The following is a 15,473-nucleotide window of genomic DNA, read 5'->3' on the forward strand; positions in this document are numbered from 1 at the left end:
TGGAGCAAGCGAGCTAAAATACATGATTGTGTTGTTGAATGTTTCTTTAGGAGCATATACCTAGATCTCTCTCTCTCTCTCTCTCTCTCTCTCTCTATCTATACAGTTGAAGTCAGAATGATTAGCTCCCCTTTGAATTTTTCCCCTTTTTTTAATATTTCCCCAATGATGTTTAACAGTTCAAGGACATTTCCACAGTGTGTCTGATGATATTTTTTCTTCAGGAAAAAGTTTTATTTGTTTTATTTCAGTTAATAAAAGTAGTTTTTAATTTTTTTAAAAACCATTTTAAGGTCAAAATTATTAGCCCCTTGAAGCTATATTTTTTTTCGAAAACAAGAACAAGCCATCATTAAACAATAACTTGCCTAATTACCCTAGTCTGCCTAGTTAACCTAATTCACCTAGTTAAGCCTTTAAATATCCCTTCAAGCTGTAGAGAAGTGTCTTAAAAATATCTAGTAAAATATAATTTACTGTCATCATGGCAAAGATAAAAGAAATCAGTTATTAGAGATGAGTGATTAACACTATTATGTTTAGAAATGTGTTGAAAAAAATCTCTGTTAAACAAATTAGCGACGCAGTGGCGCAGTAGGTAGTGCTGTCGCCTCACAGCAAGAAGGTTGCTGGTTCGAGCCTCGGCTGGGTCAGTTGGCGTTTCTGTGTGGATTTTGCATGTTCTCCCTGCGTTCGCGTGGGTTTTCCAAAGACATGCGGTACAGGTGAATTGGGTAGGCTAAATTGTCCATAGTGTATGAGTGTGAATGAGTGTGTGTAGATGTTTCCCAGAGATGGGTTGCGGCTGGAAGGGCATCCGCTGCGTAAAACAAATGCTGGATGAGATTGCGGGGCTAATAATTCGGACTTCAACTTTATTAGGTACACCCTACAAGTACTGGGTTGGACCTCCTTTTGCCTTCAGAACTACCTTAACCCTTCATGGCATAGATTCAACAAGGTACTGGAAATACTCCTCAGAGATTTTGGTTCATATTGACATGATAGCATCATGCAGTTGCTGCAGATTTGTCGGCTGCACATCCATGGTGCCAATCTCCCGTTCCACAAAATGTCAAAGGTGCTCTATTGGATTGAATTCTGGTGACTGTGGAGGCCATTTGAGTACAGTGAAGTCATTGACATGTTAAAGAAAACAAGTCTTAGATGATTCACGCTTTATGACATGGCGCGTTATCCTGCTGGAATAGCCATCAGAGGATGGGTACACTGTAGTCATAAAGGGATGGACATGGCCAGCAACAATACTCAGGTAGGCTGTGGCGTTGATATAATGCTCAATTGGCACTAATGACTAAAGTGTGCCAAGAAAATATCACACACCCACACCATTACACCACCACCACCAGCCTGAAAGGTTGATACAAGGCAGAATGGATCCATGCTTTCATGTTGTTGATGCCAAATTCTGACTCTACCATCCCAATGTTGCAGAAAAAAATAAAAATAAAAAACTCATCAGACCAGGCAACATTTTTCCAATCCGCCTCAAGGTTCGACGTGTTGCACATTCAGAGATGCTCCCCTGCATACCTTGGTTGTAACGAGTGGTTATTTGAGTTACTGTTGCCTTTGGTATGGCTGATTAGAAATTTGCGTTAAGCAGTTGGACTGGTGTACCTAATAAAGTGTCAGGTGAGTGTCTAACATTGTATTGTAATTTTATTTTAAGATAATGACAGTTACTAAACTAACACTGCTGGGTCACTTCAATGACCAATCAGCTCTGAGGACTTCAATGCTTTGTTTTGGAATCAAACACATATTACACACTCCAACACACACATAAACTTACTAGTCTGGCTCAGAGACGAGATCCAAGGCTTTCATAACATCTTCAAGAAGTGTGTCTGGAATGAACCCATTATCTGAAGATGAGGAGACAGAGGAAAGAGGCAGATGGTTAGAGTTTCTGAGAGTCTTGATCACCACCCACTCAGTCTGCCCGTGTCTCATGCCCAACATGAAACACCAGTTTCATCTCTCTAATCGAAGCCATGTTGCAGACCACGCACACATATGTGTACAAACACACCCAGACAATGGCTGATAAACAGATGAACGACTGCTTTTTCTCCTTTCTGGTCTCCAAGTGTCAGACAGGATGTTTGCAAAGCAGCTGGTATGCTAACTCTTTTCCGTTTGCTATAAAATGAACTCTCTCCTCCAAATTTCCTGCAGCGACTGGATTAAGAACAATAAATATCTGTACCACGGAATGAAATTAGATACAGTCAGGCACTTTGAATAGCGCATAAGAAATGTGTTGAGAGGTATTTGCGAAATTTTTCAACTGTAACAACTCATTTTGGAGAGAGACAATATTCAATGGAAGATAAGTTGAGATCCATCAGAGATTAATTGGATCATGATAGCATAATAATAACAATAATAATAACAATAATAATAATAATAATAATAATAATAATAATAATAATAATAGTAACAATAATAGGCTGGAATTTCTTTTTCACTGATCAATAACATATGGGATAATGGATATTTATTCAGAAAGTAAACATGCTTGTTGATTTCATGTTATTTCAGCATTTTATTAATATAAAAATTATGTCTTATGCATATAAAATGACGTGTTTTTTCTCATTTAGATAAATTAAATGTGTGTGAACACTCAATTCATGATTAAATAGTCTGTGGTTGGAGTTTGGAATAAACATCTAAATCGCTGGTAACTGAAACTGAGCTGAAACAGACACTCTTGCATTATGTGCTCACACACAAACAAACAAACACACACACACACACACACACAGAATATTGTTCTTATTAACACAAGAAACAGGAATGTTGTTTACAGCTTTAAGAGGCAGTAAGATGCCAAGCGAGAACATCTAATCTTGTTCTTGATGACACTTTGAGTGTGTGTTGTAAATTAGCTCTTTTAAATCAAAACTTTGGAAGACGATGTGTGTTCCCACAGCATCACATTCAGTGATCTACACACACACAAAGCTCTTCTACCTGACAGATTTGAGACAGTGCAGTTGGCGATCTCTGCTCCAGCTTCCCTGTATTCCATCAAAAACCCTCTTCTACCTATTTTATATATTATCGTCGGGACTAGTAGGTTTAACACAAGAGCAATAAATAACAGAGAAAAAGTAGGGGAGGAAAATACAACTTCAGACTACACACTACATATGACTAAGAGAGTATCAGGGGTTTGTTCATAAAATTAAAACTGCTGACTTTGCAATCTAAGCTTCTGAGCTAACCTGTGATTGTTATAGGATATTTTGTGGGGAAAAAAACATTAAAACAACACATGCATAGTAGGGCTGTACAATATATCATGTTAGGATGGATATCGCATTCTGCGAATCGGCAATAGTCACATTGCAGGATCTGCAATGTTGAATTGGTATTATAATTGACCAGGAGCTACATTTGAAAACACTCATGATTTGTCATTGCAACGTTCAACCATAAAGTTACCAAAACATTTAGCATTACTGTGTTTTTATCATTTAGGTCAGTAATTAGGCAGAAGAAAGTATGTTTCTAACTTTAAGAAAGATTAATTGTATTTTTGTGTATATTTTACAATAGATTAATAACTTTGTGTATCTGAATATTGTTAGACTAAAATCATTAAACATTGTATATTTTATTTGTGCAGCATTGTTGCTCTGCTGTATTTCTCAATTTTTTGATAGATTATATTTTATGTAGATGCACTACCTTACAAAATCCTCTTAATGCATCTAAAAACTATGAATTCTTTCTAAATGGACCTATATATTTCACCTTGGGAACTTATATATTCAATATCGCAATATATATTGTATAAAAATATAATATGGGAATATGTTTTATCCCAATACCGTGCAGCCCTAATGCATACCTAATTGCATTATTCGAATACAACATTCTGCAGTGTTTGGGCAATAACGTGTTACTAGTAATGCTTTACTGTAACAGCATTACTTTTGACAGTAACTAATACTGTAACGCATTACTTTTTAAATATAGTAACTCTGTTATCGTTACAATATGATGAGTTTGTCCATTACTTGGAAAGTTTATTATTATTGGCTGCAGTCTAGCCCACATCTTCCTGTTTACAACGATGACCCATGGTGGGATTGGTGGATGCCAACCAACCACCGTAAAGAAGATGCATTGTGTATGAGGTGCCAAAAGTCAAGTGAAAACAGAGACCGAATGCACGCTAGGTACACCAAGTGTGCGCAAGAGAGACTGGGAGACTATTAATGTTACTATTGGTAATTACTATTACTAATACTACTATGTTTGTTGTTTCAAATAAATAAACACAGATTTGTTATCTGTATAACAAAATTGATTAGTTTAGTAGACACAGTGTTAAATGTTATTTAAAATGTATAATGTTGTATTGCTCAGAAAAAAAATGCTGTGATTATTTTTTAGCGTTTCACATATTTTTATAGCTGTTATACAACAGCAGATTTTGGACTTTAAATATACACGCTTACTTTCCATAAGTTGTTGACATAATACGTTTAATTTGTGATTAGTTTAAAAATTGCTCATAGACTTCCTTTTTGAGCAGCTGTTATGTTTTTGTTTGGTATTTTATTTTTATTCTTACCATTTTTATGTTTGTTTTTATTTCTCTTATAATTGTTTCTTTTATTCCTGTTTATGTAAAGCACTTTGAATTGCCACTGTGTATGAAATGTGCTATATAAATAAACTTGCCTTGCCTTGCCTTGCCTTGGTTTAAAATGCATTCAATTTCATGATTGTCTATAATAGCAGTTTTTTAGTGGTGAGTTTCAACAAATTGATTCTGAATGATAATTCAGATTACTTTCATTCATTTATTTCATAAAGGTTTTGTGCTTGTTGTATATTGAACAATCAAGCCGTGAAAGAACATGTTTAAGGGTTAAATATTACATGCTTTTGCTTTTTTGTTTCTGAATATATTATTCAGCTGGTTTATAACCTTCTGATTATTTTTGGGCTGCTGGTCTGACTTAAATAAATTAATGTATAATAGTTACTTTTTGTTGACAAGTCTGTCTTGTGTTAGTTGTGAGAATGCAAATTGATTAAAACTGAAGCTAATCAACTGTGTATTTTCCATGCAGCACTGAAGTGACGTTATAAGGGAATTAACGGGAACATTAAAAAATTCTTTGGAAAAGTAACTCAAAAATTAGTTTTAACAGTAATCCATTACTTTTTGGTGCAATTGATCGATAAAATAATTGAGTTACTTTTTGAATGAAGTTACTAGTAACTAGTTACTATTTTCAGTAACTAGCACAGCACTGATATTCTAAGCAGTTCAGCAGAAGTGACCAAGTATGAAAAACGCTACGGTTACTAAAGTAACCCTTCGTTCCCCGAGGGGGGGAACGGAAATGCTATGTGGAAACTTCCACTATGGGGATTTCGTCAGAATCCAATCATCTGAAAGAGTATAAAAACGGGCCAATGAAATGCCAATGAGTTGGCAGCGTCAGCGTGCACAGCTGGCGTCAATGACAATCAGTCATGCTATAAACACGCAGCCAGTGCCATGCTCGACATCCTTTTCTAGCTGAAGAGACTTTCACGCTCAACAGCTAAGGGACAATCGTTGTGGCGAAGGAACATAGCATTTCCGTTCCCCCCCTCGGGAACGAAGGGTTACTTTAGTAACCGTAGCGTTCCCCTTCGGATGGGGAACTCCAATGCTATGTGGAAACTTCCACTATGGGGAAATCTATGGAAAACGCCACAACGAAAGAACCTTACTGCGTCCCTGGCGAAGGGTGTGCCACGCAGTAGAGCGAGCGCACCTACAGCGCCCCGAGACACAGTCTTCCAACGTGTCCCCTGGCCCTCACTTACCTGTTCAGAACAGTTATGTTTTTCGGGGAGTCGCAATAACCCAGTAAAATAGGTTTTGATACGACAGTACGTTGGGAAAGCGTTCAGTCCCGATAGGGAGGACGCTGCGGAGCTCACCTGTTACCCAGAGGGGAGACCTGGTGACAACCTATGGACTAGCCCAGAGATGGGGAGTCCTTGCATAAGGATGGTTAGCGGGGAGGGAAGACACGAGCCTGCCCTAGAAGGGGGGACTATACCGTGGCTGAATGAACGTATGGGATCGCCAGCGGGGATCACACATAGCAGGCACCTATACCCAGAACGCGGGCTGACCAGCGGGCATGCCGACAACGTAACGGGCCAACACCTGACTCCTCCGCTGAGTCAGGTGCTGGGGGCCTCGGAGGAACTCTGCAGGGTTCGCCAAAGAAATGGGGAACTAAACTGCCAAAGCTGAAAAAGCGCATGTATCTCCGGGTTAGGGAGAGTGGCGCAGCAAGCGTGTTTCGACACCTCAACCGAATCGTTTCCTCAATCACCAAGGGTTGCCTAATACCCTTGAGGAAACCGGCTCCACTCGCAGATTGTAACCTTGCAAATGTATTGGGTGTCACCCAACCCGTAGCTCTACAAATGTCTGTCAGAGAGGCGCTGCGTGCTAACGCCCAGGAGGATGCGATGCTCCGTAATGGAGTGCGCTCTCACCCCCGGGGGACACGGCTCACCCTGGCCCAAAGGCGAGGGAGATGGCATCCACTATCCAGTGGGCCAACCTCTGTTTAGATACGGCACTTCCCATCTGCCGACCACTGTAATGGACAAAGAGCTGGTCAGAGGATCTAAGGCTCTGAGTGTGGTCCACATATATTCGCAAAGCGCGAACAGGACACAACAAAGAAAGGGCTGGGTCTGCCTCCTCCGCGGGCAGCGCTTGCAGGCTCACTACCTGATTGTTAAACGGCGTGGTAGGAACCTTGGGCACATAGCTGGGCCGGGGTCTCAGGACAACGTGAGAGTAGGCCGGCCCGAATTCTAGGCACGAGTCACTGACCGAAAATGCCTCCAGGTACCTAACCCTCTTAACCGATGCCAACACGACCAGCAGAGCTGTCTTCAAGGACAGAAATCTCAAGGATACTGAGTCGAGTGGTTCGAAGGGATCCCCACGTAGGCTCGTAGCACTACCGCGAGATCTCAAGAGGGTATGAGAGGGGGGCGGGGGAAAACATCCGCCTCGCACCTCTGAGGAACTGGATGATGAGGTTATGCCTCCCCACGGTGCCGCCATCCACGCATCATGATGAGCGGAGATGGTGGCCACGTAAACCCTCAGTGTGGAGCGCGACAGCCTTCGCTCCACCTGTCCTGAAGGAAAGAAAGCACAACACTGATCTGGCAAGATCGGGGGTCTTCTCGGCGAGAAGCGCACCACTCAGTGAATAGACTCCACTCCAGGGCGTAGGCATGCCTCGTAGAGGGTGCACTAGCCTGAGTGATGGTATTAACCACCGCCACCGGTAGGTTACCTAAGTCTTCCTCGTCGCGTCTTATGGACCCCACGTGGAGGTTCCACAGAACTAAGCGAGGGTGCCAGATGGTGCCCTGTCCCTGAGAGAGTAGGTCCTCTCTCAAAGGGACTCGCCAGGGGGGGCGTCGCGAGGAGGGAGAGTTCTGATATCCAGGTCCGGTTGGGCCAGGGGCGCAACTAGCAAGACCTGCCCCTCGTCCTCCCTGACCTTGCACAGAAACTGCGCGAGTAGGCTCACTGGGGGGAGTGCATACTTACGCATGACTCGGGGTGGAGTCGCCATTCTCCCGGGGAAGGAGCTGCCGTGAGAGCCTGTTGGCCGCACGGTTGAGCCCATCCGGGATGTGAATAGCAAGCAGCGACTTCAGCCGCGTATGACTCCAGAGGAGCAGACGGCGAGCGAGCTGAGACATGCAGCGGGAGCGTATACCCCCATCCGGATGGAATAAGCTACCGCGGCCGTGCTGTCCGTCCTGACCAGCACGTGTTGCCCCTTCAGCACCGGTAAAAAGCGGCGCAGAGCGAGAAACACTCCCAACAGCTCTAGGCAGTTGATATGCCAATGCAGCTGGGTTCCCCTCCACAGGTCCGCAGCAGCATGCCCGCTACACACGGCCCCCCCACCCCATACTGGAGGCATCTGCCGAAACGACAGCCTGCCTGGACGCCTGACCTAGGGGCACACTGGCCTGTAGGAAGGAGGGGTCCTTTCCAGGGGGTGCGGGTGCGGTGACACAGCGCAGTGACAATCACTCGGTGTGGGCTCGCGTGCCATGCGCGTCTGGGGACCCGATCGTGAAGCCAATGCTGTAGTGGTCTCATATGGAGCAATCCGAGCGGCGTGGCCGCGGCTACGGATGCCATATGCCCCAGGAGCCTCTGAAATAATTTCAGGGAAACCACTTTTTTTCCTGTCAAACTCTCTCAGACAGTTCAGCATTACCTCGACGCGCTCTCGTGAGAGGCGCGCCTCCATAGTGATCGAGTCCAGCTCCAACCCAAGAAAGGAGATGCTCTGCACGGGGGCGAGCTTGTTCTTTTCTCGGTTGACCTGAAACCCCAACGGGCGGAGGTGCCGGAGCACCTTGTCTCTGTGCATAATCAATTGCTCCCGAGAGTGGGCTAAAAATCAGCCAGTCATCGAAATAATTGAGCGTGCGGATGCCGGCGAGCCGAAGGGGTGCGAGGGCACCCCCCGCGAGCTTGGTGAAAACTCGCGGAGACAGAGAGAGCCCGAAGGGGAGGACCTTGTATTGCCACGTTCGACCTTCAAACGCAAACCGCAGAAACTGCCGGTGGCGTGGAAGTGTGGAGATATGAAAATACGCGTCCTTCAGATCTATTGCTGCAAACCAATCCTGAGGACGAACGCATCGCGTGATGCGCATCTGCGTAAGCATTCCGAAGCGCAGCCTGTGAAGGCAGCGGTTCAAAATGTGCAGATATAGGATTAGCCATAGCCCACCGCTTTTTTTTTTTTTTGGGGCACGATGAAGTGCGGGCTGTAAAACCCGCGCTCCATCTCGGCTGGAGGGCCGGCTCGATTGCATCCTTCGCCAGGAGGACAGCAATCTCCTCTCGCAAGACAGGGGCGGACGCAGGACTGACCCTGGTCGCCCGTGAACCTGGGAGGCCGTTTAGCGAACTGAATCGCATAGCCGAGTCTGGTCGTATGGATGAGCCATTGCGATGGGCTGGCCCGCGCTAACCAGGCAGGCAGAGCCCCCGCAAATGGTCCCACCCGCACGATCGCTGACGTGCCAGCGGCGGGGCAGCGTGGAGTGAGTGGGCTCATCCGGGGAGCGCTGGGGTCCCACAGGAGAGCAGGAGAGGAGATGTTCTCGTCTCGCACTCAAACTCCAGGAGAGGGGCTGGGAGTGGAGAGAAAGGAGACCGTTCTCTCGTGCTCCATGAGCCATTGGCGAAATGCACCGATCCTGCGAGCTGGAAGGCATAGCGTCCCAGACTGGCAGTGTTCGGGCTGTCACATCCGGAGGAGGGGAAAAGTGCTCTTTCACTGAGGATTTTGATGGCGTTTTTTTTTTTTTTTACGCCTTTAAATAACGTGCCCCGCCCTCCAGCGGGGAAAGAGCAAATTCCCTCCTCCCCAGATGGCCCGCCTCAGGGACGCTTCGCGGTCCGTTTTACCGAACTTAGCGGCGCCCTGGGCGGGGGACGCTGGTTGCCGGCGCGATGCTCGGCGCAGCCGCGTGGCCGGAGGCGCAGGCGGGGGCGGCGAAGCAAAGCTGCGGGCGGGCGTCCTCGGCGAAAAAGCAGTGGATGTGGATGTGGATGGCTCGGCGGGGGGGAGCGGTCATACAATCCCGCCGATAGAGACCTCGCCCATCGCCTCCGACTGCTCTATCACCGGCGTGAATTCCTGGGCGAATTCACCGCCAGTGTCGCCGAACAGGCCAGCCTGGGATATGGGTGAGTTAAGAAAGCGAACTTTGTTAACGTCACGCACATCACCAGGTTTAGCCTGAGGTGGCATTCCTGGATCACGGATGTGATCATCGTCCTTCCCAGGGCACACACAGCCGACTTTTTTTTTTTTTTTTTTTTGTAAGAGCATAGTCGGTTGCGGTGCGGAGCGCATGCTCAGTCCTGGGTCAGAACCCTCCTCGCGCACCCGGGCCAGCGCCTGCGCTTGGTAGCGCTGGTAGGTGGCCATAGCGTGCATGATGAGGGGGAAGGCGCACGCAGCACACTGCGTGAGCCTACTGTGCCCATCCAGGAAGAAGGGGATGGGGAGGCTTAGAAGGTCTCGCCTTCATCCTCCACATCACACCCCTCTAATCGGTCCGGCCGCGGAGCTGGGGGATAAACCATCTCCAGAGCCACGGCCGAAGCAGCCTGGGGAAGCACAGCCGCAAAGTCTGCTTCTGGATTCGACGCCGCGCTCAAAGTCCCGGAGGGAGCGAGCGGGTTCGAATCCTCGTCAGACCTTGACAGCCCAACCTCCAAGGATGGTGAGGATGGAAGCGCACGCAGATCGGGCAGAAAAAAGTGCCCTCAGGACAGCGTGAGTTTACTGTGCACTTCCGGGAAGAAGGGGACGGGAGGCTTTGAAGGTCTTGCCTCCTTATATCCTCCACATACACCCATCTAGTCGGTCCGGCCGCGGGGCTGGGGGATAAACCATCACCAGACCCACGGCCGAAGCAGCCCGAGAAAGCACGGCCATCACGTCTGCTTTTTAGATGCTAACGCCGCGCTCTCCACCCCGGAGGGAGGGAGCGAGCGGGCTCGCATCCTCATCAGACAATGACAGCCCATCCTCCGATGCAGCGATGGACATCTGACCCCCGGTGTCATCAGGTGAGAGAGCGACCATCCAAGGACGGAGCGCTTCTCTTCACCTGAAGCTTGGATGGAGCGCGTGGAGGAGCGAGAGGTCCACGGCCCGGGGGCGGCGGATTTACTCTCACTGAAACCCTCAGATCTGCCCGAGTGCCAACCGCAGTGCGGGGGACAACTGGGGTGGGTGGCTCTTTTGCAAGAGCGAGCCGCGATCTTAACTGCGCAACAGACATGACATCAGTGATGGCATGCACTGCCCGCGAGCACCGCATTAACATGCTGGACCCCCAGACATGAAACGCTGTGCTCGTGCCCATCATCCGGGGATAGGAAACCACCGCATCCAGAAACGCACGGTCGGAGTGACGTCTTGAAAAAGACGCGCTGCACGACCGTGTTGCTCTTTTAGGAAAGCTTTTTTCCTATATACAAACCGCTCTTGGAGGACCGGACCCAAAGGACGCCAGGCAAGGGAGAAATACCCAGCTCGACCATCTGCCACTGCGTATACGCGCTCTGGACCGGGAGAAGCTGCTTCTCGATCTCTCTCTGTAGACACAGGTTGGAGATACCCTCAAAGACTCTCTCAGAAGCTTCGTGAAAGGCTCTGAAAGCGAAAGGATGTCGAGCATGGCACTGGCTGCGTCTTTATAGCATGACTGATTGTCATTGACGCCAGCTGTGCACGCTGACGCTGCCAACTCATTGGCATTTCATTGGCCCGTTTTTATACTCTTTCAGATGATTGGATTCTGACGAAATCCCCATAGTGGAAGTTTCCACATAGCATTGGAGTTCCCCATCCGAAGGGGAAACAGGAAAATTGCTGAAATCCAAACATACTGTTCCAAAACTGATCACAAAAGACATTAAGCTCATTTTAAAGGGATGTATTAAAATGATATAAAAAAGGTACTTTGAAGAATACTGGTAGCTGGTACCCATTGACTTCCATTGTATTATTTTCTACAATGGAACTCAACGAATGCAGCAACCAGCATTCTTCAAAATACATCTTTTATGTGTTCAGCAGTAGAAAGTAACTCAAACAGGTTTCAAACAAGTGATGGGTAAGTAAATGATAACAGAAGGAAGAAACTCATAAAGGTTTAAAATCGTATGAGGGAAAATAAATGACAAGGTAATTTTTACTTTTGGGTGAACTACCCCCTTTAGGACCAGTTGGAAAGAGAAAATTCAATCTGCAATCACTACTAGAAAACAAGTAATCAAAGGGCTGTTTATAAATATTGTAAAAAATATAGAAACATGCAGATTATATAGTTTAAAATTATTTTAAGGGAAAAAAAAAAAACTTTATCAGGACACATTAAATTGAGCAAATGTTTTCTATTCTTAAGCATACAACATGTTTGTATGCACACTTATAGAAATGTATATGTGTTGGAAGAGAAATTGGATGTTTGTGTGCTTATAGATGAGTGCATTCAGATGTATAATTTCTGACATACATCTGATGAAAGCGTAATATATTTGAAAAATAAATAAATATAATTATAGAAAATAAACTGATCATACGTGATAGCAATGACATTAACAATAATAAAAAAATAGAAACAAACTAACGAATGCACCATATTATAATTATTTCTTAAGAGTCGTGTTACTTAAGAGTGAAGATCAACAACAAAAAAGGATGCTGTTTGATAAAGAAACTACATGATTAGGCTGAAATGTGACTTTGTGAGATGATAAAATAAGTAATAAATAAATAAAGCGAGTTATATTATCACTGTATCAAATCGTATGAGATCAGGTTTACTGTTCTGGCTTGGTGCATCAACTGAAGCATGTTTAGTAACAGCAGCAGTGAAGCATATGTTGGTGGACATGAGGGAGTGTGTGAGTGCGAAGTCCTGTCTTTATGACTGATATCTGACTGTGTAAAGGGATACTGTGGGAGAATCATTCAAAAGAATGAAGGGTTTAACCTAAACCTGAAAATGTAGCCACTGAACTACATATCTGACCTAAACACGCACACACACACACGCTCCCTCACACCTGTAGACTTCAGGAGTTGATTACTGCTCTTTTACTTCCCTGAAATAACACATTTGCATCAGATCAAACGTGAGTCTTTCATTTCCTACTCTCTTCTCTTCACACTCGCACACACACTATTTCTTCTCTCACATCCTCAGCTTTAGTAAAACACAAACTGGATCTTTGCACTACCAAACAAAGTGCAGAGATAATAAACTCGCTGTGTTTTGCGGAAGCTCATCTTTCTCTAAGAGAAGGACAAGTTGACTCAGCTGTTGTGGTTGAGTTGATATTGGAGTTTCTGCAGTCTCTCATTCTCTCTTACAAACACAACACATGAAATTCGTTTAATGAAATATTTTTACCTTCCGGGTCAAATGTCTGGAAAACTCTTCTGGCCTGTTCCGACGCAGACTCAGGAGCAACCAAAGCCATTTCCTAGAGAGAGCAGGAAATATGAAAAATTTGAGTTTTTGGTTGACATTATTTGCGTGATGACTTTTTTTTTTGTGAAAACACCAAAAAGACTGATTGACAGAATACTTGAACTACAATCAACAGCAATATAAATTAGTCCCACACATAGACTTTACTTGGGCGGGCTGCCCAGGTATATTAACGGCCACCAAAGCACAGTATATTTAATGACAATTTTTTTTTTTTACCAATATTATCATCCTTTTACACTTTTTTTTTGTATTCGCTCAAGATTTCGTATGGCTTATTGTGTGTGGGAACTGTCAACAAACCTTACTCAGACAGTCTCACATGCTCTGCAGAATGCATCCGCCAGTGTTTCCAAATCTCCTATAATATCTGTGTGTAGACTTTCGCTTTCTAAAGTTGTTGTGTTTTTTTCATTACTCTATTATTAAAGACTACTTTCCACTTGGCTTCACAGCTGACAGCGCGCACAGCCATAAATAATAGATTATTATTTACAACAGTAAATAATAATTCTTGAATCTAAACGATTAAAAAAAAAACTTTACTGTATACTACTGAGGATGAAATGACATCTAAACTGGCTGCAAAATATATGTACATCATAAGAAATAGTCAATCAACTCACTTATTTAATTAATCTACACTTTTTATTCTAATTATTAATTAATTATTATAATCTATTTTAGAGACATTGTCTGTTTTTATTGATGTTTCCTGTAATTTATTTCTCATTTACTGTATATGTTACTAATTTGATGATGCTGGTATATTACATATTTTATAAATATCTAAAATGTTATGGCAATACTGTACTGAATAGCTACGTTTTTATCCACCTATTTTATGTGCATTTTGGATAAGCGTAAAAAAACGGTTGATGGAAATGTTAAGTTGCGCGTAAATGGAGGATAAACTTTTTATTCGATAAGAAAAGATTCACATAAACTGCGATGGAAACACTTTTACCGAACAAATTCCAATATTCGCATTAAAGAAGGTTATGCGATTTGGTTATAAGAGATCATGTGATGGTAAAAATGTGTGTGAATGGACAAACCAGCAGGTTGAGCACACTGTAAAACATCTGAAATGTTGTTTTGGTTATTCTAAAATGCCTTAACCATTTCAGTATTACTGTTGTTATATTATTATTTACCAGAATAAAGAGCGTCTGTGCTTTGCGTCTCATGCCTTCAAATGCCACCGCACATTCACTGATTGACTTCTTTTCTTCATTTAATAAATTATTTGCACCTCAGATTCACGCAGCTTCTCCTACTGCAGCAAATTCCATTTTTACTGTTGATATTTGCTGCCAGATAATCAGGAAGTGACGATTTTGTTTGCTTTGATTCGTTGGATGGAAACGCTGCTTTATTTGCACATCTTTTATGCGATAATCCAGTTTTGTGCATAAAGTTAATTTACATTTTTAGGATGGAAACATAGCTATTGTCATGCCAATAAAGCAACCTGAATTTAAGAGAGAAAGAGAAAGAGAGAGAGAGTGCAGCTGTGTGCAGATGACTCCTAAATGGCATAAAAATAAGAGAAATAGTGTAATTCTTTTTTAGTTCAACAGCCTTTTTTAAAACTTTAACCCACTGAAAAGAAACGGTGTATAACTGTATCCTAATAAGTAAAAGTATTGTTAAAAATCATATTTTTTGAGTCACATGTAGTTAACCATTTATGTGCCGGTGGTAAAGGATGTGTTTCAATTTGGGAACCACTGCAAGTATATTTCAAACCTGTGGGAAGCACTGTAAACATATACAAGAAAAACACATATGTATGGATGTGGTATTTGAAAAGGGTACAAAGATAAGTGAATAAATAATAATAAAGTTGATTTCCTGAATGGATGAGCGAGCGTTGACTTCATATGACCCGAGTTTAACCATTCAGTCTTTTTCAAGAACTAGGGAGGAATGAACGATGATGCAATGTGCTTTAAGGGTCCTTGCTGAAATATATGAAAATGTTTACATGAACTGTACTTGCATCCTTTTGTTTGCGTGTGAATTTGCGAAGAGACGGAGTATGTGATTATGTTTTGGATATGTGTGTGTGTGTGTGTGTGTGTAACTGATCTGAAGATAAACTCATAAATGGCAAAAGCGCCTTTCCATCAAGCACTCTTTTAATGAAAACAATCTTCTATCTCTTTCCCACATGCGCAAATCTCACAAACATACAGCAAACTTTGCTGATTAATAGAAAACAAACCAAGATCCATGTGTGTTTGTTCGTGTTTGAGTTACAGCGGGATCACTGCCCCATCAGTATGTGCTGCCTGCAGGGACGTGGGACAACAAAACATCTGTGTGTGCGTTAA

At 43.9% G+C, this 15,473-nt stretch overlaps 1 protein-coding gene across 1 annotated transcript in view; it reads right to left on the reverse strand.

Annotated features, from left to right (window-relative positions):
* Window positions 1-15,473, reverse strand: part of mindy3 (MINDY lysine 48 deubiquitinase 3) — a 64,157-nt gene that overhangs the window by 15,484 nt on the left and 33,200 nt on the right. Inside the window, exons 11-12 of the mRNA XM_056475999.1 lie at window positions 13,054-13,126; window positions 1,817-1,889 (exon numbers count right to left, since the gene is read on the reverse strand). Coding sequence (XP_056331974.1) covers window positions 1,817-1,889; window positions 13,054-13,126 — 146 coding nt within the window. The remainder of the gene's footprint in view (window positions 1-1,816; window positions 1,890-13,053; window positions 13,127-15,473) is intronic.

Source organism: Danio aesculapii, chromosome 16, assembly GCF_903798145.1.
Source record: "Danio aesculapii chromosome 16, fDanAes4.1, whole genome shotgun sequence".
NCBI classification, from domain to species: Eukaryota; Metazoa; Chordata; class Actinopteri; order Cypriniformes; family Danionidae; genus Danio; species Danio aesculapii.